Genomic DNA, 27013 nt, shown 5'->3' on the forward strand with positions numbered 1-27013 from the left:
TTTAAAATAGATAATTTTAGTGAATCTGTGGCAGGTTCTTCCCCTCTTTCCAGTTCTTTTCAAATGACATATTAGTTTCTCATCACGAAAAGTCTTAAGATAACCATCCCGTGGAAAGAAGCTTTTCTGAGCCAGGTGGATATTGGCAAGACTCTGCTCTTGGCTTAACTCACACTAGTCAATGTCTCGTGCTGGGCAGGTGGAGGGGTAAAGGATTCCAAATAAAGAAAATGTTGTTAAAATATTTTTGAAACATTTCAATAGCCTTTTCTCATGAAACTCAAGTGGAAGATACAAAACGGGTGACAGTGAGGTACACAGTTTATATCATTGCTTACATTTCCACCTCTGAGTCGTTCATTTATCCCAAAGTTGTACTAGTAAAACCTTTATGTACCACCATCATTTATTTCTGGTATGGAATAAATGTACACATGCATTTCATCTAATCAAGACAGTGTACAGACAGGAACTAGCTGACAAAGCATACCTCATGATCTTTTAATGTAACTCTTCTCTTTCCTATATTCCCTTCAAATGTCATCTCCTCTTGTCTTCTGTCAAACTGTTGTAAGCATGAAAATAATAAATAATACATGCTTTGTATTCCAGCAACTTTATACAAGTGCTCTTAACATATAAGCTCTCCGGTGAGACAAGGAAGAGAAAATTTGAGTTGTAGCTCTCTTATCTTAAAATGAGTGAGAAACCATTATGTTCCATTTGCACCACATCCTGCAACCAGTGCCTGGGAGCTGAGGGAGGGAAAATCATCCTTTAGTACATACAGCCCTGATGTATCGACAGTTACACTGGCTCCTGAAGCAGAGACACCCTACCAGTCCCCAGGGAAAACCCCAGCTGGTACAGGTCCACACGTTTCCCTGACCCACCTGATCTCACATCTCAGCATGGCCATGGTGATGTGGATGAACCCCACTGAGCACTATGACAGTCCAGGTACTCTCAGAAATGTGGCTGGGCATTTCTGGGCTCTCATGCCACCACGTGCAGGGCGACACACAACCAAATGAAAAGGAGAATTAATGGAAGGTGCTAAGGACGAGTAGCTGTTTGCTAGCCAGGCCAGTGAGGACAGCTTTAATATCCCTCTCACTCTTCTGTCAACACAAAGAGGAGGGCAAAAGGGAAGCTTGCTTGCCCCATGGGCTCTCCTGCACAGGAGCGGGCATCAATGGAGCACTGGGGCAGAGGGGGATGAACAAGGACTTTATAACACTAATAAACAAATTTGGGGAATCCAGGAGTCAACCACTGGTTCTAATGAGATGGTTTAAGGTAAATTATCACTCATGCAGTTATACATAAGAAGTAAGCTTGCACAGGGGAGATACAGCCAAGCAAACCCAGCTGTATTCAGCTCTATGTTCATATAGAAAACTTGAGCACGTTTCTCAACTCTCAAAAAAGGCAGGTCCCTAAGTGCACCTGTTGTTGGTTTCTTTTTTTTTTTTTTTTTTTTCCTCCCCTGCAGCTGCTCAGAAGACCAATAAATGACTAAGTAACACCATTATTGTAAAAGAAGCTGCACAGCACAAAGCTGTATTTACTGGAATGATGTCACATTATTGTTTCCATTCCATTAAATGTTTACTTTAGGCCTTTTATAATCCTTATAGATATAAAGGTTATTCTTCTAGACTCAAAGAAATGCAGTAGGAGGCAATTTTCAGAGTGGCACAAAAAAGTTATGCACACAAGTTTCATTATACATGCACTCAACTAAGAAATTTTCACTCACCCCGCCTCTCCCAGCTTTCCCTGCAAGACACAGCAAAATGTAGAAAATGATGAGATAAAATGTTTTGGTCTGAGTGTCAGTGAAAAGAAGATGTTATTTTTCATCAAATTATTCTGCATTATGATTTGATCTAGTTCATTCTATGCACATTTTAAACAAAGCTTTCGCAGATCTTAGGGTCAATGCCTATGAGCTGTAAGTTGTATATATCCTTTAAACTTGATGGTCTGAGATTTGGGCTCTGTCCTTCCCCTCTGTAACACTTTATTTGCCAGACAGGCACAGAGGAGGAATGTGGTGAGGGTTCTGAAAACTTCTGAATTAAACACAAGTATTAAAAGGGCCCAGCTGTTACATGGGTAGAGTTACAAAGAACTGAAAAAGCTCTGAAAATTATAGGTTACTGCTGGCAAACATTACCTGTGATATACTGGCAACAGAGATGAGGGTACTCATAAACTCAGAGAGCAGGTCACTTACACCATGTTATATTTGCATTGATTAAGATATACAGATCTGGGTCAACAAACAGGAGAACAAGATGCATCATTTCTTGTGGTGCTGGAAAGAACAGATTTAAGAAATTGTGGCTGCATTTCACAGGGCCATGTCTTACAGATCCGTGTTAGTCTTTACCTGTTCATAGTAATTTAAGCTTCCAATTTTACTCACGATTAAAACCAGTGAGAAGGAAACTTTGATTTAAATAGATGATATAATTTTTGCTTTGAATTTGTACTCAGTAATTATCTTCATTCTCGTTGACAGGCATGATGATTAACACATGCTGATTTGCAACTGTATTTGCAATGTATATTTGATACATTTCAATGTCTTTTTATTTTAGCACAGAAATATACACAGTGAAAGAGTGAGAATTATTGTAATTTTTTTCAGATGCTTATGTTTTATGTTCATACTATCTCAGAAAATAGCAAAGAATTTTCTTTACTAAATGATGATTTTATTTGGGGTTTATCTCAAAATGCATTGGGGTAGAAACAAAAAAATCAACTTAGATTCATAAAACCAGTTTAATTAATTACATTTAACTAAAACATACGGCATCACTTTTTTCCTCATAAAAAGGAAATGTATTTTAAACTAGCCAGATTATTAAATGAATGAAGTGGATATGTTATTTAGTGAAGTGAGAGATTATTTCCCTTATCCAGGAGCTAACAGTCAGATATCTACCATGCAGGTAAATGGCTAGTGAGATTATCAGAAGTACCTCTATGTCTTACTGCCTCATTCCCACTGAAGTCAATAGAAGTTAGGCATTTAATATGTAGCAAGGATTTTAAAACTCCCCATGGTCATCTGCCTCCATCTCCAGGCACCAAAATATCTTGGGAAAGCTGACCCATCACCACTGAGGCTTTATCAGTACTATTTTTTTTTTCACTTTTTTAAAAATTATTATTTTTATATTTATTAATATACCGGAAGAGAAAACAGTCCTGCATTTTCATCTTTCAACTGATTTCTGAATTTTGCCTGAGCAATACAAATTAAACTACAAAATTATTTGCTGCATCTGCTAGTTCAGCTAAAACCAACATCAAAAACAAATGAGGATTTTGTAAAATGAAACATTTGTGAAGTGCAAAAATCAGTAGCTTTACAGTAAAGGCAGAAAAAAATAATAAATGTCTGGGTTTGAAGGCATATTTTAGTACAGTCCATGCTGACCTTAAAAATTTTTGCACTAATTTCTCAGGTATCTTTCTTTGAGACATTGAGAAGTAGGAGCATGGACTCTGATGGACATCTGATGGACTGAAATAAATGCTGACAAAATCTAAGCTTTAGTAAAGTTTATCAGTATTTTAAATCTAATTCCACTGTTCTATTTTTAAGGTACTTAATGTGACTTCTTGTCTCTTTTTGTTTTATTTTTAATTAAATATATACCTCTATGTATAGTCTAACTTCTTCTGAACATGTCTAGGAGTCCCCAGCATTCACACCAGGTTCCTGGGCTGCCAGTACAGCCCCTGGGGCATTACAACTTTCCAGCTAGAAACCAAACAGAGCACTGTTGAAAGTACCAGTGGGAAAAGCACACCTACCATCTCACTTTGGCCTCTCAAGGCCTTCTCTGATTTACTTTCAGGTACTTCCTTCAACTCAGGATGCCTTGCCTGAACTCTCTAATGGATTTAAACGGCTGCATCTTTTCTTTAAAAGCTTAAATGCATTGGTACCCCTACTTTATCCAATAGGTCAGTGGTTCAAGCTTTCACCTCACTTGAATTCCCTCTTCTGCCAAGGAAGCCCTCCTAAGACATTACCAATACAACCAGGTAAGTGGGGACTTTCTAAGACAGGAGCCCTCGCTAATCCACCTGCTGAGGTTTTACCATTTTGCATACATATATATTCCCACAGGGAGGTGGCTGTCCCTCTTCTCTCTCTGTGTCAGTCACATGGAATTATCGTAGGAAACATACAACAGCACAAACAGGAGAAAAAAAGACCTTTTTCCAGATACTTTCTGTTCTCCCACTGGGGTTGTTCTCCTATCAGGGAAAAGTGTGCACTGACCTACATTCTTCTAAACTCAGGGTACATTTCGTTAAGCTGTGCAGTAAAAACAACAGCAAACAGTCACTCCAGAGTTGAACTAGTGACAGAAAGCATCCCTGGGATTTCCAGCGTAGTCACGGGTGTGTCATGGTGTGTATGCATGTGACAAAGAAGTTTCCCATGGTCATTGTTGGAAACTTGAATGCCTACAAACTGTCAACATCTTCAGAATTAAAAAAGATTTGGACTGGGGGGCTCACCCTTTGAATTTAAGCGTTCAGTCTGGGATTCATCTCATGTAACCTCAGTCATTTATACATGAAAAATCATCCAAACAGCTTTAGAAACCCAACATGAACTGAACTCTGGAGATGTTTTTCACTTCAGTGTAAATGAAGCCTAATAGGAACAGGCTAGACACCTAATCCTGATGCAGCTTAAATAAAGCAAGACGAGACCTGCTCCTAAAGTGTATTCAGGTATAGCTGTTATTTCAAGGTCATAGTTCCCTGATACGCTCATGTTTTCTCCTGGATGAGGAGTGATTGCTCCAGTATGTACTTTGAAAGCTTTATGTATATCAAAACCAACAAATTATATTTCTGCAAATAGAAACATTTTCATTCCTTACTGAAGGCTAGAAATATGAAAATCTCATTAAGCTGGTTTAATCAGGCTAATTTTAGCAAAATCATCAGTGCAATAATAATTACCGTGTGATGTTTACTTGTAATTATTTCTAGCTTCTCCCACACCTCCATGTCCTTTGCATAAAAGAGAAGTAAACAGATTTCTATCTCAGCTTCCTTCCCCATAAGAAAATTTATAGTATAGGAGAAAGACTTCAGTCTTACATTTTGTTCTGAATGGGTGGCCTAAAGCGTTGTGCAGGAATGTAAGGTAACAGGCAAAAAAAGTAGAGAGAATAATGAGGAAAAATGAAGAGAAAATGGTAAAGGAACATAGTGACTCAGTTTAGATGTGTGAATGTTTTGACAAGACTTTTAGTGAATTATTTTCTGTTAAGATGTCTGGCCTAAATCCCTGCACAGATTTCACCTGCTTGTATCTGCCCTGAGCCTTTGCTTGCAGTTAAGCTGAAACATATCTTCCAGAAACAATATGATCTTCACTTACATGTCTTAAGCTCCCTCACCCATTAGTAGTTTTCCTGGTAGTTAATTGTTTAGTATTTAAAATTTGGCCCCCTAATTCTACCCTAATTTTGACTAATTTGAGGTTCCTGTCATTGCACCCTACTGCTCACTCTTTATGCTGGGCTCTGAAATTGCTGCTGCCAGAAATTGCTTCTCTATGTAGATTACAGATTGACCAAATCTCTTCTTTTCTTTGCTGACTAAGTACGCACAACCTCTTGTGTATTTCTGTGTGCAGTATGTTCTTCATGTACTGTACCACTCTTGTAGATTTGTTGTGAGCTTTACAAGATTTTTGTCCATTTTAAAGTGCAGAACTGGGTATGCAATTCCAGTCAGAGCCTCACATTGCTGGATATTAAGACTCTGTCCTTATATTCAAGGATGATATTTGCTCTGTGTGAGCCATAGCATTGTAGTTGAGCTCTTGTTCAGCTGAAAAGCCCTCACAACTCATCGGTTCTTTCCAGGTTTACTTGTTTCCAAGTCATGGTTTTTCACCTGTAAGTCTGACCTAAGATCTTTTCTCCCACATGTATGAGCCTGGTTTCTGCTGTGTTGAAATTATGCATTTTGAGTTAGTTTATTTTTCCAAGCAACCCAGATTGCTTTCAGAACTAATATGTTCTTATTACTTACAATGTCACCAACATTTGTGTCAGCAACAGGCTTTGCTAGCAATTATATTTTCTCTCAGAAGATCAATAAATAAATAGAACAGCTTAGCTGTGTTGAACAGATTCCTGCAAGAACTCACCAGAAATTGTCATATTATGACAATTACCAATTCACAATACACCAATTTCCATACTATTTAATGTGTGTTAAAATGGTACGGTATAGTGCTAGATTTTTTTATGACAATGTAGTGTGATTTCATACCTGTTGCTTTACAGTGTCAAAGTATATCATGACAGTGTGTTTATCTCTGTCAACAAGAATTGCTGCCCTATTAAAAGCATATATATTTAATGTCCCTTAGACCTTCTAAATACTTCTTGCTCAGATACCAGGGTCTGCAAAAACTATTTTCCTATTTAACTGACTCACGAGAGACTTTCTGAATATTATGTGTCACCATACGGGATATTACCATCATTTGCCTTCTTGGTGCCAGTTACTTTAAAGTTCTTTACTATTGTGTGCTACCAACATGTTCCTGTCTGCTAAGCACTGGCAAAGATTGTATCTTCAATGGAGAATATTATCCCTAGGGTTCATTATCTGTTAAGAATTGTGGTTCTCAGATGTGGCCAAAAAAGGAGGAATCCCTTTTGCTGGTATTTAAACTTTGCACTGAAGCATGTGATCAGTCAAACCCACACAGATGTCAGTTGATTTCCACAGGTTTCAGAATGTTTTGCTTTGTATCTTACCACAGAAAGGATTCAAATAAAAATAAAGATAATGGTGGACATTATCACTCAGGAATGGAGCAGATTTTGAAAAGCAATTTCAAGACGTCTGTATAAAAAGGTCCTCAAAAATCCTGAAGCTTTTTAATGACTATGAGAAGAAAAATATATATATACATATATATATTGATAGGTAAAATTTACACCCTCCTTTTTTGTTATTTGTTTTTTTTTGTTTGTTTGTTTGTTTTCAAAGAGATTGATCATATGTATGTAGCTTTATTCTGTGAGTTCTTTAAACTTCAGATTTGAATTTGATTTTTCACTGGAGATTTTATTACATTCAGTTATTGTCAAATCAGTAGTTCATTTTGTTTCATTTCAGTGATAACCACTTACACAAGAGTTTTACTCTAAAATATTCCTCAGCTAGAGACTCTCAGTTAAAATAGAAAAACTGTCCCATAGGCAGTATAAAAAGGAAGTAACAAAAATAGTGTTAGTGACAGGTTCAAAACCAAAGCCCCTCTCTGTATTGTGAAATAAACACTTGTGAAGATTCTTGGTGTGTTTTACAGTCTTAATGGCTGTTAGGTCTCCCTTGATTGACCCCTAATAAAATCTAACCAGGGGTGACAGAAAAATATGTCCATCAACTTTGCTCATGCATTACCACATAAAAATTGACTGGAGTCATTGACTACAGGTAGCAATGAGCAAAACTACACAAGATAAATACTCTGGTTTGTGGATACTCATTCACTCCACTTTTGTCTGCCACCTTGATTTTTGGATTGGGCATTCATGGATAAAAGGTAGGTGATCTGAAAAAATCATGTATGTCTTTTAAAAGACAGTATCATGTTATGTTACTCCCTTCACAGAAATTTATGTTACATGGTGTTAGACCATGGGCTAAGCTTAATGTAACATGATGCATTAAAAACTGCACATCATGATTGTAATGTCTGCCAGAACAATGACTTGTTATATCACATATCTCTTCATTTGTAAGCAGGGAACCCATGGAAATCATTTGCAAAGGGATATATTCTCCTTTTGATGCATGCACATAAATCCCCCTTTCCCTCACTACTTCCAGCTCTTCACCTAATGGTTGGTCTGAAAAAAAAAAAAAAAAAAAAAAAAAAAGGAAGAAGAAGAAGCCCTGAGTTAGCTCAAAAGGTTTGAATTGTAGCTTAGCATTTATTATAGGCTCAGTTAAACTCTCCTTAAAACCATATGAGGGATGTTTTGTAACCTATGCTCTTAGTGTAAAATTTGAGGAATCACCATTGCTGCCTTCTCTACACAGGATAAATTGTACTGTCTACATCATTTTCCTCTAGATGAGTAGATTCCCTTCTGGTTTTATGCCACCATATCCCAATGGACGACTTCCTTTTCACACAAGTATAGATGAAAATAGAATCTGCCCTTGCATTTGGTGAAGTTACAAAGGCAGAAACAAGAACAGACTTTGTCCCCAGTACTTTTCAACTTCTGCCCAGTGAGTTATTTCTCCTTTACCTAATTTTCTTGTGTAATCAGACCTCTCCTGTAACAAAACACTTACTTCCCTCCTGATTCACAGTGTTCGGTGGGTATGCTGCAGATGCACCGATTTTTATCTTTGTCCCATGGCTACATGGCTATGGTTAGACTATTAAACCTATAGCCCTTGCCTACATTTTTGGCACTGAACAGCTATCTAGGCATTCTAGGTGTGTGGGGTTCATCATTCTCACCAGCGATGATCACCTGATAAAAAATTGGGTAGAGAGATCTACACTACAAGTACAATACTAATACTACTCTGTATGCTCCAACCAGAGAAATTCATTCTTGTGCACTTCAAAATCTTTAGCTTTGTGCTGGCCAGCTGTACAGAGGTTAATTTTATCTACTGACTAATTCATTCTCCTCAAAAAAAATGAGGAGACACTACCAAGCTTTATTGAAAATCTAATCTTATTTATCCATTACCCATTAGGGAGGTAGAAGGAAATTCTCCTTCCCTACACAGACACACACACACACACAGAGAAATAAAAAACTTGAATACTAAATAACTTCCACATTTTGTTTTATCATAAACAAAAAAGAAATTATATTCACACTGCACAGATGGTTTTGATAGATAAACGAAATAGTATAAAAGCTGAGTGAACATTTACTTATTGAAGTAATGGTCTCAATCCTCAGCTGAGGTGAACATATATTTGGCCCAGCTATGGACAGTTTTTTTAGGCTGTCTAAACCAACTAGTAATGAACAATAAGATGGAAACTGTCACTGGGGATTAGTGGATTTTAGAGGTGACTGCACCTCCTTCTGCAAGGTACACTCTGGCCTAAGCAACATAGGTGGAAGTAGTGTAAGGCCTTAAATTTGAACAATATCAGCTGGTGAATATACTGGTTTTGTAGTTCCAATGAAGCAGCGGTACAATACAAAATAGCTCCACTGCAACAGTAGAACCAGCCCTGGTATTTTTAGTAACCCCACTACACAATCCAATGAAACTTCATTAATTTGCATGACTTGCAAATTGATATGAAAAATGTTCAACCAAAAAAAAAAAAAAAGGCTGTATGCTTCCAAAGAGTGGTAGGATTGACAGTTTCTTTGCCACTTGAAAGGTACAGCAAGGCTCATAGTATTCATAATGGAGACTAATTAATTTGGAAATGTATCTGCAACTGACTAGGCTAGAAATTATTTCAAAGGAGTTCTGGAAAAAATAAAAATAAAAACCATTTTGATTAAAAAGATGTGTCTGCCTGGGAGAGCATTATACATGCTTTCCTGGATATCCAGATCTGATCCTTTGAAATAAAATCATTTTTAATTGTTAGGTTATAATTTCCAGGTACTAACACCAACATTTCCTAACCATAAAGTAGATCAACATATTTTAGCATCTACCATTAGCACTCTTTTCATGTTACCACCCTACATGCTTAAATATGAACTCATACTTGGTATATTAACATTAGTTTGGTTATCTGAATTAAATTTAGGAAAACAAATGTATTTTACAGTTTAGTAGCTGAGTCTTAACATTCTTTGTGAGGTGAGTCAATGTTTCAAGGTTAAATATGAAACGCAGCACTTGAAATAAAAGAGTTACTATTTTTAATAGCTTTTTTTTTTTTTTTTTCTCCCAACAGCTAATTGTTGTTCTTGGTTCTGTAACAACTATGTCAAATGTAGATGTGACATAGGAGAGAAGATTTCAGAAGAATAAATTCATGTGTAGGCCCAATGTGGCAATGTAGCAAACATGTACCGGTTTGTATTTCCAGAGGGGACAGCCTCACTGCCTTGGAGGTGCTGAGAGAACAGCTTCAGCCCAAGAATGACTTGCTGTAACTTTCTGAGGCTGGATCGACAAGACACGGGTTTCCATTGAAGGAAGGAAGTATCCATGTGCTGTTTTTGATCTGCCAGAACACTGCTCTCCTTCCTCCTCTGGCTGCACAAGTGGCATCAGGTTTGTGTATCAAAGAAAGAACACCTCCGTAAGCCTCTGTCCAGACCACAGATATTCATGAGGTTTATTCAGGCTGCTGATTTGAAGACCTATTTCTCCCCACAGAGGCAATGAAAAAATACACGTTCCTCCAGAGAGCTGTTCGGGGCGTTTAAGAGAGGTGGCTGCCATCTTCCATTGATCCTAGGAGGCGGACAGGCTGCTAATTTAAGGACCATCTGAGGCAGATGGTATGGCCACGATCCTCAGAGCATAGCTTTAGCCCCACCTAACACTGTGGCTGAATTCAAACATGCAAGCATTGACTTGGCTCAGCCAAGGCTGTGGTGGATTTGGCCTTTTGGGAGGTTTGCTGGGATCTGTAGCACAGCTGTAGTTATCTTATTTATTATAGTTGCCTTATTTATTTGTTGAAATTATTTTTTTCCTATTAATTTAAATGCTCATACAGTGGAAGTTCTTGCAAACACTGACCTGCAGGATTTTATTTTATTTTATTTTATTTTATTTTATTTATTTTTTTCATTTCATTTCATTTCATTTCCCAGAATTCACTCCCTTTAGTTAGCATCAACTAACTAGCACGAAGGAAGAAATACCTTCCTTGAACCACCATTCACGCACAACGCTAGGACTGAAGCTACCAGTACTAATGTTGCCTTTTCAGCTGTTTTAACAGCAGGAAAACTCCTTTTGGTGCTTGTTACATGCCACATGCCAACTTATATTAGAGTTGGAGCAGAACCTGGCCTGGACTCCATCTTTTTGTGAGTGTACTCATGAAAAAAAATAATATATAGGTGATTTGTGCTGGGCATAGTATCAGAAGACACGGAGGACAAATCATTGAGATAATTATTATTTTTAAAAGGTGCCGTTCCGTTATAACGGCCGCGTGTTTTGCGCCGCCCGCTAACCCCCCTCAGGCGCCGGGCTCGGAGGCCGCAGCCCCGCGGAGCCCACCGCGCCCGCGCGACGCCCGCCATTGCCGGTCGCTATGGGAACGGCGCCATCCCGCCGGACGCCTCCACGGGCAGGGGGGCGGGGGGGGCTGCAAGGCTTGAGCGCAGAGCCCCGCCCCCCTCTCCCGGTGGTGCCGCCCAGGCCGGCGCCGCGCGCTGTGCGCATGCGCACGGCGGTGTTGCGCAGTGAGGGCGACGCGCCGTCACCGCCGCCACCGCAGCCGCCGCCTCAGCGCCGTTGGGCCCCGGCCCGCGCCGCTACCGCCATGGCCGACCCCCGCCTCAGGCAGATCAAGATCAAAGCCGGCGTCGTCAAGCGGTGAGTGCGGGGCAGGGCGCCGCCATCCCCGCCCCCCGGCTCCGCCACGCGCCTCAGCCGTTGGGGGCCGTTGGGAGCCGTTGGGAGCCGTTGAGGGAGGCCCAGGGCGGTGCCGGGCGACCGTGGCTGGGGTCCTGCCGCCGCTGGCGGTGCTCCTCCCGCCCCGCCGTGCCCGGGAGGAGGAGGCCTGTTCCTCTCCCTGCCGCAGCCGGGGGGTTGTGGTGTGTGGGGGTCGTTCCGGGGCCTGAACGATCCCGGGAGCCCCCGGGGGTCGGGCTGCCCTGCTGGGGCTCACTTGCTGCGAGTCTTAGCTGCGTTACCGAAACAACTGTGGGGTGGGGTGCTCGCGGTTCTGTAGGTCACGCTGCCCAGTTTGTTGTCGGCGTGACACCCGAGCCTCGGGTTTGTCTAGTTTTAACACACCATTTTTAAGAAAAAGGCAGGTTATCCACGTGAATTGCTCGTGTTATGACCATAAGTACAAGGCTTTGATGTTAAATGTTTGGATGCAGTGGGATTTATTAAGGCTAGAACCTACGAAGACTGCACTGACTCAAGCATAGAAATTAGTATGTGTGCAGGATCAGGATGTTAAATAGTCCAGTTTCATGCCATCAGCTTTCTCTTATAACTTATTAATTTACATCAGTAAAAGCCTAAAAGCAAAATGGGCACAACTCCTCATATCTGATGAGGTTTGAAAGATTGGACTTCAGACTAGAAAAGTAAAATGGATAAAGGTTTATCATGTTCATTCTAGATAACAATTTGGGTTTCTAGGCTCAAACTGGGGAGCAGTTCTAAAGTGCTGCCACAAGCGAGAAGTTGATTCTGTAATTCTAGTATCCTGTTTTTTCTCATTGTGCATGGCATGCAAATCATGAGCATGTGTTGTTTTTAAGCCAGGTAACTTTAGTGTGGTCTGATTGAGTGGCTTAGTGACTGCCTCTTGCTCTGGGTCCCTTTCAAGACCTATGTTATGGTGACTGGCTCTTGCTCTGGGTCCCTTTCAAGACCTATGTTATGGTGACTGGCTCTTGCTCTGGGTCCCTTTCAAGACCTTTGTTATGGTGACTGCCTCTTGCTCTGGGTCCCTTTCAAGACTTACGTTACGGTTACTGGCTTTGCTGGACAGCAACGTTATAAATGGCATCTTTACATTTGGAAGTTTGTGGTGTTTTGTGTCAGTGCTCATAGGCAAAGTATTCTGAAGTGTGGCAAAACTAGAGTTAGTTTTTGGTGTGGTTTTTTTTGGAGGGATGTGTGTATTCTTTCTTCTAGTCAAAAGAATCTGTTGGTGTCTAGGTCCTTCTGAGAAAAATATATCTAATACAGTACACTTTTACTTTAGTAGTTCATGGAAGTTTCTGTACTGGTTTGTTGCTGCTGTTTCATAGTTTTGTAACAGTATCTAACAGTGTAGTAGTATCTAATAGCACTTCAGATGACCATTACTTCATACATCATCACAGAAGCTACCTGAAAGGCTTTCAGTTCATAGACTGGAAAACAGGGAAAGTCTACGCCAGACAATGACCTGTGTGGAGACCCCAGTCAGTCAGAGCTGTTGCAGGCCTGTATGTTCACATGTTGAATGCTGTGCTGTGTGGTACGTCCTCTTGGGCCTGTAAACAGTTTAATGATCCCAGCATGGTTGTTCAGTGCAAGGAGTGGGCTCGACATCTGTATGCTACTGTCCTCAGTGCTTCTCGCTCTGAGATGAGCTTGAATGTTCTTTGTTTGAATTTATCTGCTTCTGCAATTTCAGTGAGTCTGAGGGAGCTGAGAACAAGAGATTAGAACTTGGTACGTTTCTTCACAATTGCATGTGAAGAACTTCTTTTTGTTTGTGTGGCTCTTCTGTTTATTCATGTCATGCTTGGAAGTCCAGGAATGCTTATTTTGATACTGAGACAACTGTGTGGCATCCAAGTTCTCAAGTAGGCTGCTGAAGTTCCCACTCAGTATTAGTCCAGTTACAATGATACTAACACAGTTCAAATAATACACGGTTAAAATTATATATACCCAAAGCTTCTGATGTTTCTACTTTCCTTCTAATAGCACCTTTTCCCTGATGTTATACTCTCCCTTTTATTGGTTTTCTGGGTCCTAAGGCTGTTGGCTCAATATGGTAGTGGGTAGTGCACAAATTTGAGCAAGTCATGAACATCCCAGATCTTTTGCTGGGAGGAAAATGATGTTGATGGTTTCTTACTTTTCTGAGTCTGACATGTTAGTTTTTCTTCATTGTTTCGTGCTCCACCTTTTATCTGATTTTACTGTATATAGTGTGTTCTACATACATTGGATAATTGTTCTTTGTTATCTTGAAACTGGTTTTACCCATCTCTCAGGGTTGCATTCCTTTGATCACTACTTGACTGTAGGTAAGTTGTTCATAGCAGTGGGACATTTCAGCATCTTCTTGTGACTGTGTTTTCAAAGGCTCTGCTATCATCCCATGTTCCTGCTCTTACCAGATTTGATCTTTTATGCTGCTTTTGTAATTCAAAGTCAGAGACAACTCATTCTTCCTAAAATAATTTCTTTAAAAATTCAATACAATAACATCAACTTACATGTTTGTACAAAGTGAGCAAAAGCACAAACGAAGTAAGTATCACCCAGTCATAGCAGTTACAGTTAAACTGGTAAAAGAAAACTCTAGGCTGCCCAAAACAAGTCCAAACAAAGCATGACTTCTCCTGAGAGCTATTTTGTTAGCCAAGTCAAGTCCTGTGGCCTCTTAAGAGCAATGGTAACACAATATTTAATAAGTTACAGCATAGTTCAGGGGCTCTGGATAGGTGAGCTGAGGTGAAACCGAGGTGAAACAATTGCCAGTTGTGGTAGGAGAAGACTTAGTGTTGGACTGCAATTAAAGAATCTAAATCTGAACTGCTGTGTTACAGCCTCCTCCTCAGGGAGCCACACATCTGAATATTTCAGGGAGCTGATAGACTGAAAAATAAGTTAGACTTAAAAAAAAAATAAAAAAGTTATTTTGAAAGATGAGGCCTAATTGGACTGGCTTGCCACAGAACTGTGTACATGTCAGGGCTAGTACAAAGGAAGTGACAATACAAGTGCAGTTGACATGGTTCAGATTTGCTTTTGGAGAAAGGCTGTGTAAATAAGCAAGTAAGCATAGCTTGTGTTTTTTGTGTGGTAACAATACGCAGAACTACTGTTACTCTGCTGTAGCTGGCCTGTAAGTAAAGGTAACTTCTTTTTTTAAAGGAGAAAAGGAATGCTATCTTACAGTCCCTGTGGGGGAGATGGTATGTCTTGGTAATGGTTGTGAAAGAATGGACACGCTTAAAGTTAACTTTCTTGTTTCTTTCCCTGTAACCCCACAACTCTCTTAAAATCTTTTTTTTTTTTTAAATGCTTAACAGAGTGATAATGTTTTATATTTTGTTAATGTAATGCATCATTAGAAATTGTACACTTTTCACATGGACGTAGTTACAGCCCAAGCACATGGGATGTAAGGGGTGTTGCCTAGGTATTGATGACAGTAGCAGCAGCTCCCATGTCTGTCAGTTGCCCACAGATGCAAGAAGAGTCATGGCTCTGTCTCACTCCACCCCTCCTTCTAAAACTAGAAGCATTGTTCAGTACCCTGTACTATAGCTGGTGTGCATGTGACTTGAGTCAACTTAAGAAAGTTAATATCTTCCATAGAAAATAATAGAGCAATTATATAGGTATTTACTCATAATGTTTGAGAGGATTCATACAGAAGCTTAACATGCCAAAATTGACTGACTTAAGGCTTAAATTAATTTTCCTTATTTTTTTCTGAGAAGAACCTAGTCTGTAAAGCTGATTTTTTGAAGCAGTCAATGCTCAGACTATGAGAATAAAAAAAAAAATATATACAGGACAGGAACTGCCAGGGTGTTCTGAACTTTCTTGACATTTCTTTTGTCTTTTTTAATCACCTGCTGTAGCCCACTCTAATCTTTTAGCAGTTTCTTAACTCACCACTTTTTTTGAGCTAAGAACAAAACAGCTGCTTAATGTGGGATTTTAATGTGGGATTTTTTTAGCTGTATATCATAGATTCTTCATGTACCCCTCTTGAGACTGTCTATTATAGTTGTGGATAATTTACTCTGTGTTTCATATTTGTTGTGTATTGATGAAAGGAACTTGAATATTCGAGGAATGGGGAGAACTTTTTGCATTTTCTGATAAAATTGATAGCTAGGCTCTTGGTGATTGTATACCTACATTAACCAGAATTCAGATAAGTAGATTTGATGAGCATGAATAATAATACTTTTTCTATTTGTGTTTTATGTCCAAGAAAGCACTACTTCTGTTTAGTGACTTCAAAATCATCTTACTCTCAGAAAACGTGCCAGACAGTAAGTAAATTGATTTAAAAAAAATTAAATATCTTATACTCAATTCAGGTTGGCAATGGTTTTAAAAACTACTGTGAACAAAGTAAGTTGGGGCATGTGAAAATAGCACTGACATTTGCCCATAGTTTCTGTCTGATTAAATGGAAGTGACACCAGTAGATTAGAATGAGACTAAGACAATTCACATTGCAATTGTGTTAGTTTAACTTTAACAATCTTTTAACACTCTTGTTTAAATGTGGCTGACATACCATAATTACGAATCTACAAGCCTTGATTATAGAATTTTACATCATGAACCTATGGGGAAAGTGTATTGATTTTTGTGAAGCAGCCCTTTTTAAAACCACCTTTCTAAAACTATGGAATCTTCCCAAGATTTTTTTTTTTTTGCCTATACCACTGGCAAGGATTCTACTTTTTCTCTTTGTAAAATATTATCGTTGTAAATTACGTTACCAAGTAGATTACGCTGTCATCTTTTTTTCTAAGTACAGAAAGTTCTAAAAGTTATTCAAAACAGTTGGTTTCTTTTAAATATAATTGTAAACATTTTAAAGTTGAATTATTGTATGGCTGTGTTCATGATACATTTTGTACAAGTGACATGAAATACTGCAGAGAATTCATTTTTTTTCTGTATGGCGACAGTTGGTAATTCAAGCACAAAACTAGTTAATTTTCTTGATTACTCAAGAAATTTGCTATTTCTGGTGAAAATCACAAATGGTCTTAGTCCTCTGACCACCACTAGAACTGTTGATTTTTTTTACTCGTTTTCCATTAGCCACGGGCACCAGTTGTTATTCTTATCATTAATATATTGAGAAGAAACTCAAGTCTCCTTTCTTTATTCTCATTATAGTTAGAAGATTGTATGTAACAACTGCACATTAGCTCAACTAATGGAAAAGGCTGGGATATCCTGAGTTATATGGGTTTTTGGGGAATGATCTGCAGAGCTGCTCAGCTATACTGAGTCAGCATGATAAAGCTATTTCATGTGTTTACACTGCACATCCAAGAGCACAGGGATTCAGGAGGGTGAATATATTGCATGCGCTATTGGATACAAGCTGGCTCTGTATCCAAATTAAATAACCTTTCTCATAGTGCAGGAGCATCGTGCAGCTGCTGTCTAGGGCTGTGGCCAGTTCAATCCTGGAGTCATAACAGCACACCCTGTAAACGGGCTCAGAGCTATACGAATTTCTTGTTGGTCCAGACCTACTTAGATATGTCTTGAGTACCTCTTGTACTGCTCTTGGCATCAGGATCCCCTACAAAAAGTCTTGAGTTGGCCCTGCAATTGAAGGACACTACAGTCTTTTAGATTTATTAACTTAGTCTCTGTCCCACAGAAAGCCTTCTCTGTATGAACTAACTGTGAAAATGCTGCAACTGCGTTTACACAGTTTTGCAACTGCATTTACACAGTGCTGTCTAACATCTGTGATGTGCACGGTTGGCAATCCAGGTGATTAATTTAAGGGTAATTGCAAGTTGACTCCATTCTCCAGAAGCAAAGCTACTTGTTTGAAAGGGATCCTATTTTTCTGTGTTTTTAAATGCATGCTTTCTTTTAAACTTCAGGGCTACCAAACAGTATGAACACAGATTTTTTCTTTTTCTTTTGAAGCTGTGAGAAGAGCACAGCTTTTTTTGTGAAATTTGTGTAGATTTTTAAAAATATATTTTGATTTGTTTTACCTTTTGAGTAGATAGATATAAACGCTGGTCCCCTTTTGGGGAAATTTAAATTAGTAGTGTTCAGACCTTTAAAAGTTTCCCTCCTTCACATTCCATCCTCCATGCAATTACCTCTTTTGAAAAAAAAAAATAATATAAAAGCCTCCAGTGAAATAAATCTCATATTTTTTCCTCAGGGGGCAGAAGATAATTATTAACACAAAAATAATCTCATGCATGTCCATGTTGACCATAGTAATAAGTTGATGTCATCTTAATTGGCAGAACTATGTGACGCACCAGGTGTATCACCATAGGTGTCAGTAGTAATACTATGTTAAGGAGGAAATTATATAATCTTGAATTTGGGTACCTATGCACAGGTGTGTCTTTCCAACCTTAAAAACTTTCAGCAGTCTTTAAAATTTAGGGAAATGGTGTAGTAATAGTTGCTTAGCAACCCTTGTTTGATGACATTATGCATACTTTTAGTACTGTTGTCTTGTGTATGATTGTGCATTTTCTTCATGGGATTCTAACCCATGGCATGGAGCCACATATTCAACTAAGTGAATAAAACAGTTACAAATGATAGTTTTGTGTGCTGCATTAGAATGTGGATGTATGGAAAAACAATTATATTAAATTTATGGTAGTGTTTTGTATACAGAAGATGAGTTACAGCTGTCTTAACAACTGTTATCCATCCTGGCTAGACTTTGAGTTAAATATTAGGAAGTTCTGTGCATTGTACATGTGGAAATCTTCTTTACGATCACGGGACCTATTATGTTTTTATGTTTTCCTTAAACTGTACTCAGCCTCTTTCCCAATCCATCGTGAACTGTCTACAGACATAGTTTGTCTTTAATTCTGTTTAAGTTTGATCATCGCTGTAACACTTCCACTTTGCTGTTCTACTTCTGTTGCGGGGGAGGGAGGCAGTTGACCCCACAGAAGCCTTGTTCTTTGTTCTCCCATCTCTAGAAGTGAAGTTCTCATGTTCCTTTACATTTACAACTTTCAACCTCTATCCAATTGCCTTCTGTGCTGTTCTCCCAGAATTTTTGCTGCTTCAGAATCTGTTTGGACTTCATTGATAAACTTTTTGCTTCTCTCCAGCTCTTGTCTTCAGCCCATCAGAGAAGCTCTTTCAGTATCTTTTCAGTCCCCTTTCTCTTCTTTGACCCCAACCATCCAAGTTGCTTCTTGCAGTATCATAGCCAACAAATCTGCTTTTTGAATAGTGTACAAGTTAAGCTTTCATGTTGGCTGTTGGATTCTCCCATTCCTCACTCCATGAGAATTTTTGGGGAAAAAATAAAACTTCATGAACGTATTGCAAGAGCAGGAAAATAAGTGTTGAGAGGCAGGGCCAAAATGTGAAGCCCCGGAGATTCAGAGAGATCTAAAATTTAAATTAAAAATGGTACATTGCATCTTATTATTAAAAATATGCTATAAAATGTTAAAACCAAGTCATTTTTAAATTGAAATAATTTTCTAACTTCAGAAATACCCTGTAACTGATTTTCACAATCTTCTCAGTAGTAATCTGTGACAAGTGCCAAGCCTGCAAAGTTAACCTGAAAATGTCCTGGTAGCTTAGTTTTGTGAGCTATATAGATACAGGAGGAGTTAAAAATGATATGTATATACTTGTATGTTGTTATACCTCAATTTGACTCAAGAAGTTTTTTTTTTTCTGATTATTTTGTTGCTGTCAAGAAAATGAATGCATAAATAAGAGGTCTGGTCCAAATCAAAAGCAGTCAGTTACTGATGGCTGAGAAGATACAGCAGTTGGTGATATCTGTGTCAAGTACTGTATTTCTTGCCTCCTTTCTTCCTTGACTTTTCCACCTAGGCCCTGGTTTGTAATGTAGATGAGCTTACGCAGCCTCAGTGAAACCGGGAATGTGCATATAACTAAAAAACAAAACAAAAGCAACAAACCATAAAACCAGTTAGGCTATTATTGATTTTTAGGTTTGAAGTAAGTCAGCATAGATTATTTCATTATCTACTCAATACAATTTTGTCAGCTTTGAGTTTTCTGGATGCTTAGCATATATGTTAATACACTGTGGTTAATGTTAACATTAGTTTTGAAGAGATCATCATAGAATCATCACAGAATGGTTTGGGTTGGAAGGGACCGTAAAGGTCATATAATTCCAATTCCCCTGCCATGGACAGGGACATCTTCCACCTGAACAGGTTGCTCAAAGCCCCATCCAGCCTGACCTTGAACACCTTGTGGGATGGGGTATCCACAGCTTTTCTGGGCAATCTGTTCCAGTGCCTCAGCACCCTCAGAGTAAAGAATTTCTTCCTTATATCTAATCTAAACCTACCCTCTTTTGGTTTAAAGCCATTACTCCGTGTCCAATCCCTGCACTCCCTGACAAAGAGTCCCTCCCCAGCTTTCCTGCAGGCCCCCTTTAGGTACTGGAAGGCTGCTCTAAGGTCTCCCCGGGGCCTTCTCTTCCCCAGGCTGAACAGCCCCAACTCCTTCAGCCTGTCCTTATATGAGAGGTGCTCCAGCCCCTTGAACATCCTCGTGGCCCTGCTCTGGACATGTTCTAATACTTCCATGTCCTTGTTGTGCTGGAGGCCCCAGAGCTGAACGCAGCACTCCAGATGGAGTCTCACAAGAGCAGAGCAGAGGGGCAGAATCATCTCCCTCCACCTGCTGGCCACTCTGCTTTTGATGTAGCCCAGGATACGGTTGGCTTTCAGGGCTGCAGGCACACATGGCCAGCTCCTGTGGAGCTTCTCATCCACCAGGTCTTTCTCCTCAGGGCAGCTCTCAATCCATTCTTCGCCCAGCCTGCACCGGTGCTTGGTTAGGATTGCCTCAGCCCAGATGCAGGACCTTGCACTTGGCCTTGTTGAACCTCATGAGGTTCACACAGGCCGACCTCTCAAGCCTGCCCAGGTCCCTCTGTAAGGCATCCCTTCTTTCCAACGTGTCCACTGCACCACACAGCTTGGTGTCATCGGCAAACTTGCTGAGGGTGCACTCGATCCCACTGTCCTTGTCACCAACTATGTTAAACATCTCTGGTCCCTGTACTGACCTCTGAGGAACACCATTTGTCACTGATCTTTACATGGACGTAGAGCCATTGACCTCAACTCCTGAGTGGTACAATCCAGCCAATTCCTTACCCTGCATGCCCTTTCAACAGTGAAACTATTCAATAGCAAACCTGAGAAATTCTGACCCCACTCTAATCTTCTGAGCTGCACCGAGCTCACTCAGTTCAGCCACGGAAGTGCTTCTTGGGTGGATTTTTCTAATACTGGAGAGTGGTCTGTGTCTGGTGGCTTAAGCACATAAGTACCATTCTAGCTTGTGCACAAACTGATTTGTTGGAGTGGGGAAGGCATACCAAGAGTAGTAGTGTGTGCTCACGCTGTTCTTACACTGCTTTACAATTTTTACTTTGAGCATCTACTATTACTTTGTGCGTATTACTGTGGCTCAGAAAGATGTTTTTTTTTGGTCTTTCTAGTACAGATGTTTCTCCTGTTACATGTAAGTTTTTAGAAAATATAAAGAAATTAAGAAAAAGATTTTTAAAAAGCCTTCTGCCATCCTGTCTATTGTGCATACTTTTTTCATCTGTTAACCTTAAGATAAACTGTGTTCTCTTCCTGTGATCCACTGGTCAGAGTGGTAGCTCTGCTTGCTACTCCAGGAGATGACACTGGGACTGATGTATAAAGAACAGGGTAGGAACTTAAGTACCTTTGGGAAATGAGAAAGGAGAGGAATCTGTGGCTCTTTCAGTAGCAGCCAGAAGTTAGAACAGTCTAAACCACTTGCCAATCTGCATCCTAAATAGACTAGGATGTAGTCTCTTGAGAAATCGGTGTCATCCTAAATCTGAAGGTCTCATTCTGGCCCCTGCCCCATCCACTTCTCTTGTCTCTCTGACATCAGTTTCAAACCTTTTGCTGAGCTTGTTCAGTTTGCTTAATGCAAAAGAAAAAAATGTCAGCTTTTTTTCTTACTTTGTTAATTTGCTGGTTTGGTGAACTGAATTTGGCTCATGGAGAGATTATTTGAGCATTAGTGCTGGCAGAGATGTATGCTAGGGCAGGGAGCAGACTGTGATGGTTTTACCCAGCTGGGCAGCTGAACTCCACCACAGCTGCTCTCTCACACCCCATCCCCAAAGGGAAAGGGTGAGAAAATACAATGAAAAGGGCTCAAGGTTTTAAATCACTCAACAATTACTGTCATGGGCAAAACAGACTCAACATAGGGAAATTAATGTAAATTATTGCATATCACTAGCAGACTAGAACAGTGAGAAACTAAACGCAAAGTAAACCCCCTGCCCAACCCCCCCCCCCCCCCCCCCCCAACCCTCTTCTACCTCCTCCCACTGAGCAGTGCAGGGAACAGGGAATGGGGGCTGCAGTCAGTCCCTGATGCTTCGCCTCTACTGCTTCACAGTCCCTCTCTGCCCCTGCTCCACGTGGGGTCCCTCCCACGGGATGCCGTCCTTCCCTAACAGAGCCTGCAGGGGCTGCCCACAGGCAGCAGCTCTTCAAGAACTGCTCCCACACGGCTCCGTACCACGGGGTCCATCCCCCAGGAGCAAACTGCTCCAGCACGGGTCCCCCACGGGTGGCAGCTCCCCCCAGACCCCCTGCTCCTGCGTGGGCTCCTCTCCACGGGCTGCAGCTCCGGCCCGGGGCCTGCTCCTGCGGGGGCTCTCCATGGGCCGCAGCCTCCTCCAGGCCACATCCACCTGCTCCACCGGGGGCTCCTCCACGGGCTGCAGCGTGGAGATCTGCTCCGTGTGGGACCCATGGGCTGCAGGGGGACAGCCTGCTCCACCAGGGGCCTCTCCACAGGCCGCAGGGGAACTGCTGCTGCCTGCCTGGGGCACCTCCTGCTGCACTCACCTGGGGGACTGCAGGGCTGCTTCGCTCACACTTTCTCACTCCTCTCTCCCAGCTGCTGTTGCACAGCAGTTTTTTTCCCTCCTTTCTTCAGTCTACTTTCCCAGGTGCTCAACTGGTGTCTCTCCCTGGCTCGGCTCTGGCCAGCAGCGGGTCCCTTTTGGAGCCGTCTGGAGCTGGCTCTGATCTGACATGGGGCAGCTGCTGGGCTCTGCTCACAGAGGCCACCCTGCTACCAAACCCTTGCCATGTAAACCCAATACACAGACCTCTCTTTAGCAGCAGCTTTTTGAAAGTCTTGAACCACCTTGTGTTACTTTGCTCTTCAGCTTAAGGAGTGGGTTGAAAGTGCGTAGAGGAAAATAGGTGAGGAAATAAATCATAATGATATGGATAAGATAGATAATTTTTTGTTTCCTTCTGTTTCAGGATTCTCTCATGCTCTTTCAGCTCTTATGGTTTTAGGCTGTAGCTTTGAAGTAATAAAACTGTGTGGGTTTCTTTTATTTTCTTTTAAATGCAGAACAAACAAATTGTGGAATTGATTGTTAAGTCATGTGAAAATCAAATGTGTAAAGGATTTTAAAAGGGCAGCAGCCATGGCCAGGAGCTGACCTAGTGTGTAGTAAACATTGATGGTTTAGTTTTGTTCTTCATTGTTAAGAAGTCCTTAACTTGATTTTTGGAGGTAGGTATACCATAGGAAATGTCACTTTAATCTTGATTTGCTTCTTTATATGCTTTCCCTAATAGTTAACTACTGGTTGCCACTGGAGACAAGGTCCAGAATAATTGGATCTTATGTTTCTTCTTTTTCATTTTTGAAAGACTGGGAGAAGCTAATAAAACACTATTATTTTGTTTGGGTTATCTCTTCTCTATTTCTGGGGGCATGGACTTCTGCTTCAGGGTCCACGAAAGACAAATAAGGGAAGCAGGCTTATTTTCAGTAGATTTAAACTGAATATGTGGGAGTCTTCACTGAAAATTTAAGGCAGTTTGTAGCCTGAAAAGAGCTATTATAAATGGAGACTTGAAGTATCAGAATCAGCTAATATTAGATGCAGTTTGACAATATTTACTTTTCTTATTTATTTCAAGAAATGCAAGGAGAGAATTTGAGAATTTTTGGTCAGTAGACTTATTTTAAAAGGGGAAAAACTAAAGGAAAATTCCAGTAAGTAGTTGGTTCCTTGACTATATACCAGGTATTTCTAGTTTAAAGCTCTCACATACTTTCTTATGGCCCATTGAACTGTAAAGCTTGCCAAAACTTGCCAGAAATCAGAATAGGATGTTCAAAATGTTAAATACACACACACAGTTTCCTTCTTGCAGATTTTTTAACATCTGATCCAACTGTAACATGTACTATCCTCTTCACTTAAATCGTGACAGTCTCTTTGGTATGACTTTTAAATAACTTACTCTTTATTGCAACTTTGTTAACCTCTTCAAATCATTAAGATATCTTAAAATGTAAGATCTTATGTTGAAACCTTAGGATGAAGATTGAATTGTGAAGAAGCAGCTTTATGGCCAAAAGGCAGATGTTCCCAAAGCAAAAAAAAAAAAAAAAAAAAAAAAAATCAAATCAGAGGGAGAAGAGATCCAAGAAATCATTAAAGCAAATTTGCTTTTTTATTATTGTTATTCATGGCAGATAATGGTAAAGTAGAAATAAAAGGTATTTTGGTTAGATAAGTAATCAGTTTTTTGAACATGGCTGTATCCTTACGAGGGGAAAGTATGCAAGTGTTTTAAAGTGCTTATGTCATTGACAGAATAAGTCTGTCATGGCCTGAGGCTCTTACTTAGAGGTAGCATCAACCTCTTCTATTTATGTGCAGTGGAAGTTCCTTTTGGGAGATGTAGTCCAGGGCTTCAGTGGTTCTCTCACAAACCTTGGCAACCGTTTTTCACTTCAGTTGAAGATGAATGCTCAAGTATTTGTCTTCCCTATTTCTGGCTTCCTACGTACACGTACAGCTACTTATATTCAAAATGTTCTGTAAAATTCACTGATAAAGAATTGTGGAATGGTTTGGTTTGCTATGGAGTAAAGATTATTAATTTCTTGAGTCACAGTTAGTACGGTAACAGTAACTTGAGTGCAACTTTGCTCTTCAGGTTTAAGCAGTTTTCACAGGATTAACTACAGTAAACGTGTATCTTCCTAGGTTACAGTTGAGGAACTGTGATGTTCATGGTAATGTTTTGAAGGTTGCAGTGTTGTTCCCTTCGATGAATAAATGGATGACTTATGTTACTTCTCGCCTCTTCTAAGGGGCACTAAACTTTTCCCCCCACTACATGGCAGCTGACAAATACCAATTTTCTGAAAGTTCATTGCCAAACAACTTACCTTCAGTTTTTCTACATGCATCTTTTCCTATGCACAGACTACCATTAGCTGTGTTATGGGAAGTTAGGTTGGAGATATTTGGCTTTAGTAAGTACATCTACATGTGGAAGAAAAAGTGAATTCCCAGTGATACGAGTGCCAGAAAAAGTCATCCTACTGACATCAGTGACAGAAATGCTTTTCAATATAAATCTGTCTGTTATGAAAATATGAGTACCCTGGAAAAATCGGTAGTGTATCAGGAAAAATGCACTGCATTTACTCTGTGTTTAAACTCATTGTGTTTAAAACAGACTGTAGTGATAGCTCTGGGGGGAGGGGTGGGGAGTACAATTTTTCTTTATAAAACAGCCAAAGAATAACAGTATGTAGTTTCTGCTTTTTTTTGTTGTTGCTGTTGTTGTTTACCATGGCAAATTTTACTTCCTTTACAAAATGTATACAGTGCACTTCATTGGAAGCAATGTGAGATTCATACTGAAAACTCCTTGATTCATCTTGTACCTTTAATCTGTGGGTTGTTTCATCACTGTCCAAACACATTTTAAGTTATAATACTTAGGGATTTAGGTGGTATTTAAATCTCAATATATATATAAATAGCAAGCGATACACTATTATATATGCTCAAAAGAATTTATTACTAATAAACTTAGTTCTCAATGAAATTAATGTAAGCTACTGTCAACTTCAGAAGATTTCCAGTAGACATAAGATGTCTTAGGTTTCTTACACCTGTTTTGAAATCTGGCTAAGGTAATGTTATCTAATAATATCAAACGATACAAGTTATTTAACAGTACAGTGGCAAAAAACATTCCAGCCGTTTCACTGTAAGGTTTTTTTTCATTTCATTAATGCTTATATTATAGATATTTGTATTTTTGTACCTACTAAGACAAAAATCATTGGGTAAATTTGCAGCTAATATCTAAATGATTTCCCTTCCAATATGCTAATAAAGTTAATTAAGGTATTCATAAGGATCTCTTTTTATTTAGAAAAAGAATACCTGAAGAGTTAAGAAAGGTAAAAATTGAATTTTATTCTTCCTCTCTCCATGCACTAAAAAGGGACCAATGTAGTAGAGAGGTTTTGGAGTCATTGAGGTTTTGGGAGAAGATGGGATGAAGAAGCTTGTGCTGGAAAGGTCCTATACTTCCTGTACTTCTAACTGCAGATTCTCCAAAGAAATTACACTAGATAACAGGGCATGCTTTTGACTTGCTTGCTCTCTTTGTGCATACTGAATGTATGTAGAGATTAAAAAGAACAGACCCTTGTTGGACTTTGAATGTTTGAAAAGTGTATAAACTTATTGACCAAAACTGGACTGAGAAGGCTTCTGTAGCCACTTCCCAAAGATTTTCAGCATGTTTTACAGGGTGAGCAAAAGTACTGATTGCTTTCAGACTAGATTGACCTTACAGACACATTTTAAGTGAAAAAAACTATGGGCAGTCATTTGCAAATGTAATTTAGAGGAATACTCTTCTTGGCCCTTGTAGGAACTTGTGGATATTAGGCAGGACAGTAAACAAATTAATTCAAATTAATAAATATAGTCCTGTTTAATTAATAGATAGTCACAAACAATTAATAGTCACAAACATTCCTTAAGTGGTCTTTTCAGGAATTTAAGAAATTGCCAATGTCCCTTTCAACATGACGTTCAATAGAGTGGACCTAAATCAGGTATTTCCCTTGCTCGTTTATGTACACATTCGAAAATAGAAAAAAAATATTTTCTTCCTTTTTAATGAAAACCGAAAGCTGTGGTTGCAATTAAAGTAGTGGAAGCCTTTGGAGTAGTTTATTTATTGTGTTGCCTGCTACCTGCTTAGGTCAGAATGAACAAGATTTTTTTATTATTATTTATTTAAATGAAGATCACATGAGCTTAGCGAAGTAGATGTTAATCTGTAGCAAGAATATGCTATATATAAAACTCTGAAGTCACATTGCAAGTACGTGGTGTTTTTTTTAATAAAATAAATTCCTAAAGAAGATTGTCTCTGTTAGTGCTTTACCCAGTATACCTGCATGTACAAGACAGCTTGGAATAGCTAGGTTT

The 27013-nt window shown here is 39.6% G+C and overlaps 1 protein-coding gene across 2 annotated transcripts in view; it reads left to right on the plus strand.

Annotated features, from left to right (window-relative positions):
* Positions 1–27013, plus strand: part of TBCA (tubulin folding cofactor A) — a 69834-nt gene that overhangs the window by 22141 nt on the left and 20680 nt on the right. Inside the window, exon 2 of one of the 2 annotated variants that reach the window (XM_080573458.1) lies at positions 11471–11583. In XM_080573458.1, the coding sequence (XP_080429584.1) occupies positions 11531–11583 (53 nt within the window). In that variant the 5' untranslated portion in view covers positions 11471–11530. Of the gene's footprint in view, positions 1–11416; positions 11584–27013 lie in introns of those variants that run through there. The other variant, XM_080573457.1, reaches the window with a different exon arrangement.

This window comes from Anser brachyrhynchus, assembly GCF_964034855.1.
Source record: "Anser brachyrhynchus genome assembly, chromosome: Z".
In the NCBI taxonomy this organism is placed as follows: domain Eukaryota; kingdom Metazoa; phylum Chordata; class Aves; order Anseriformes; family Anatidae; genus Anser; species Anser brachyrhynchus.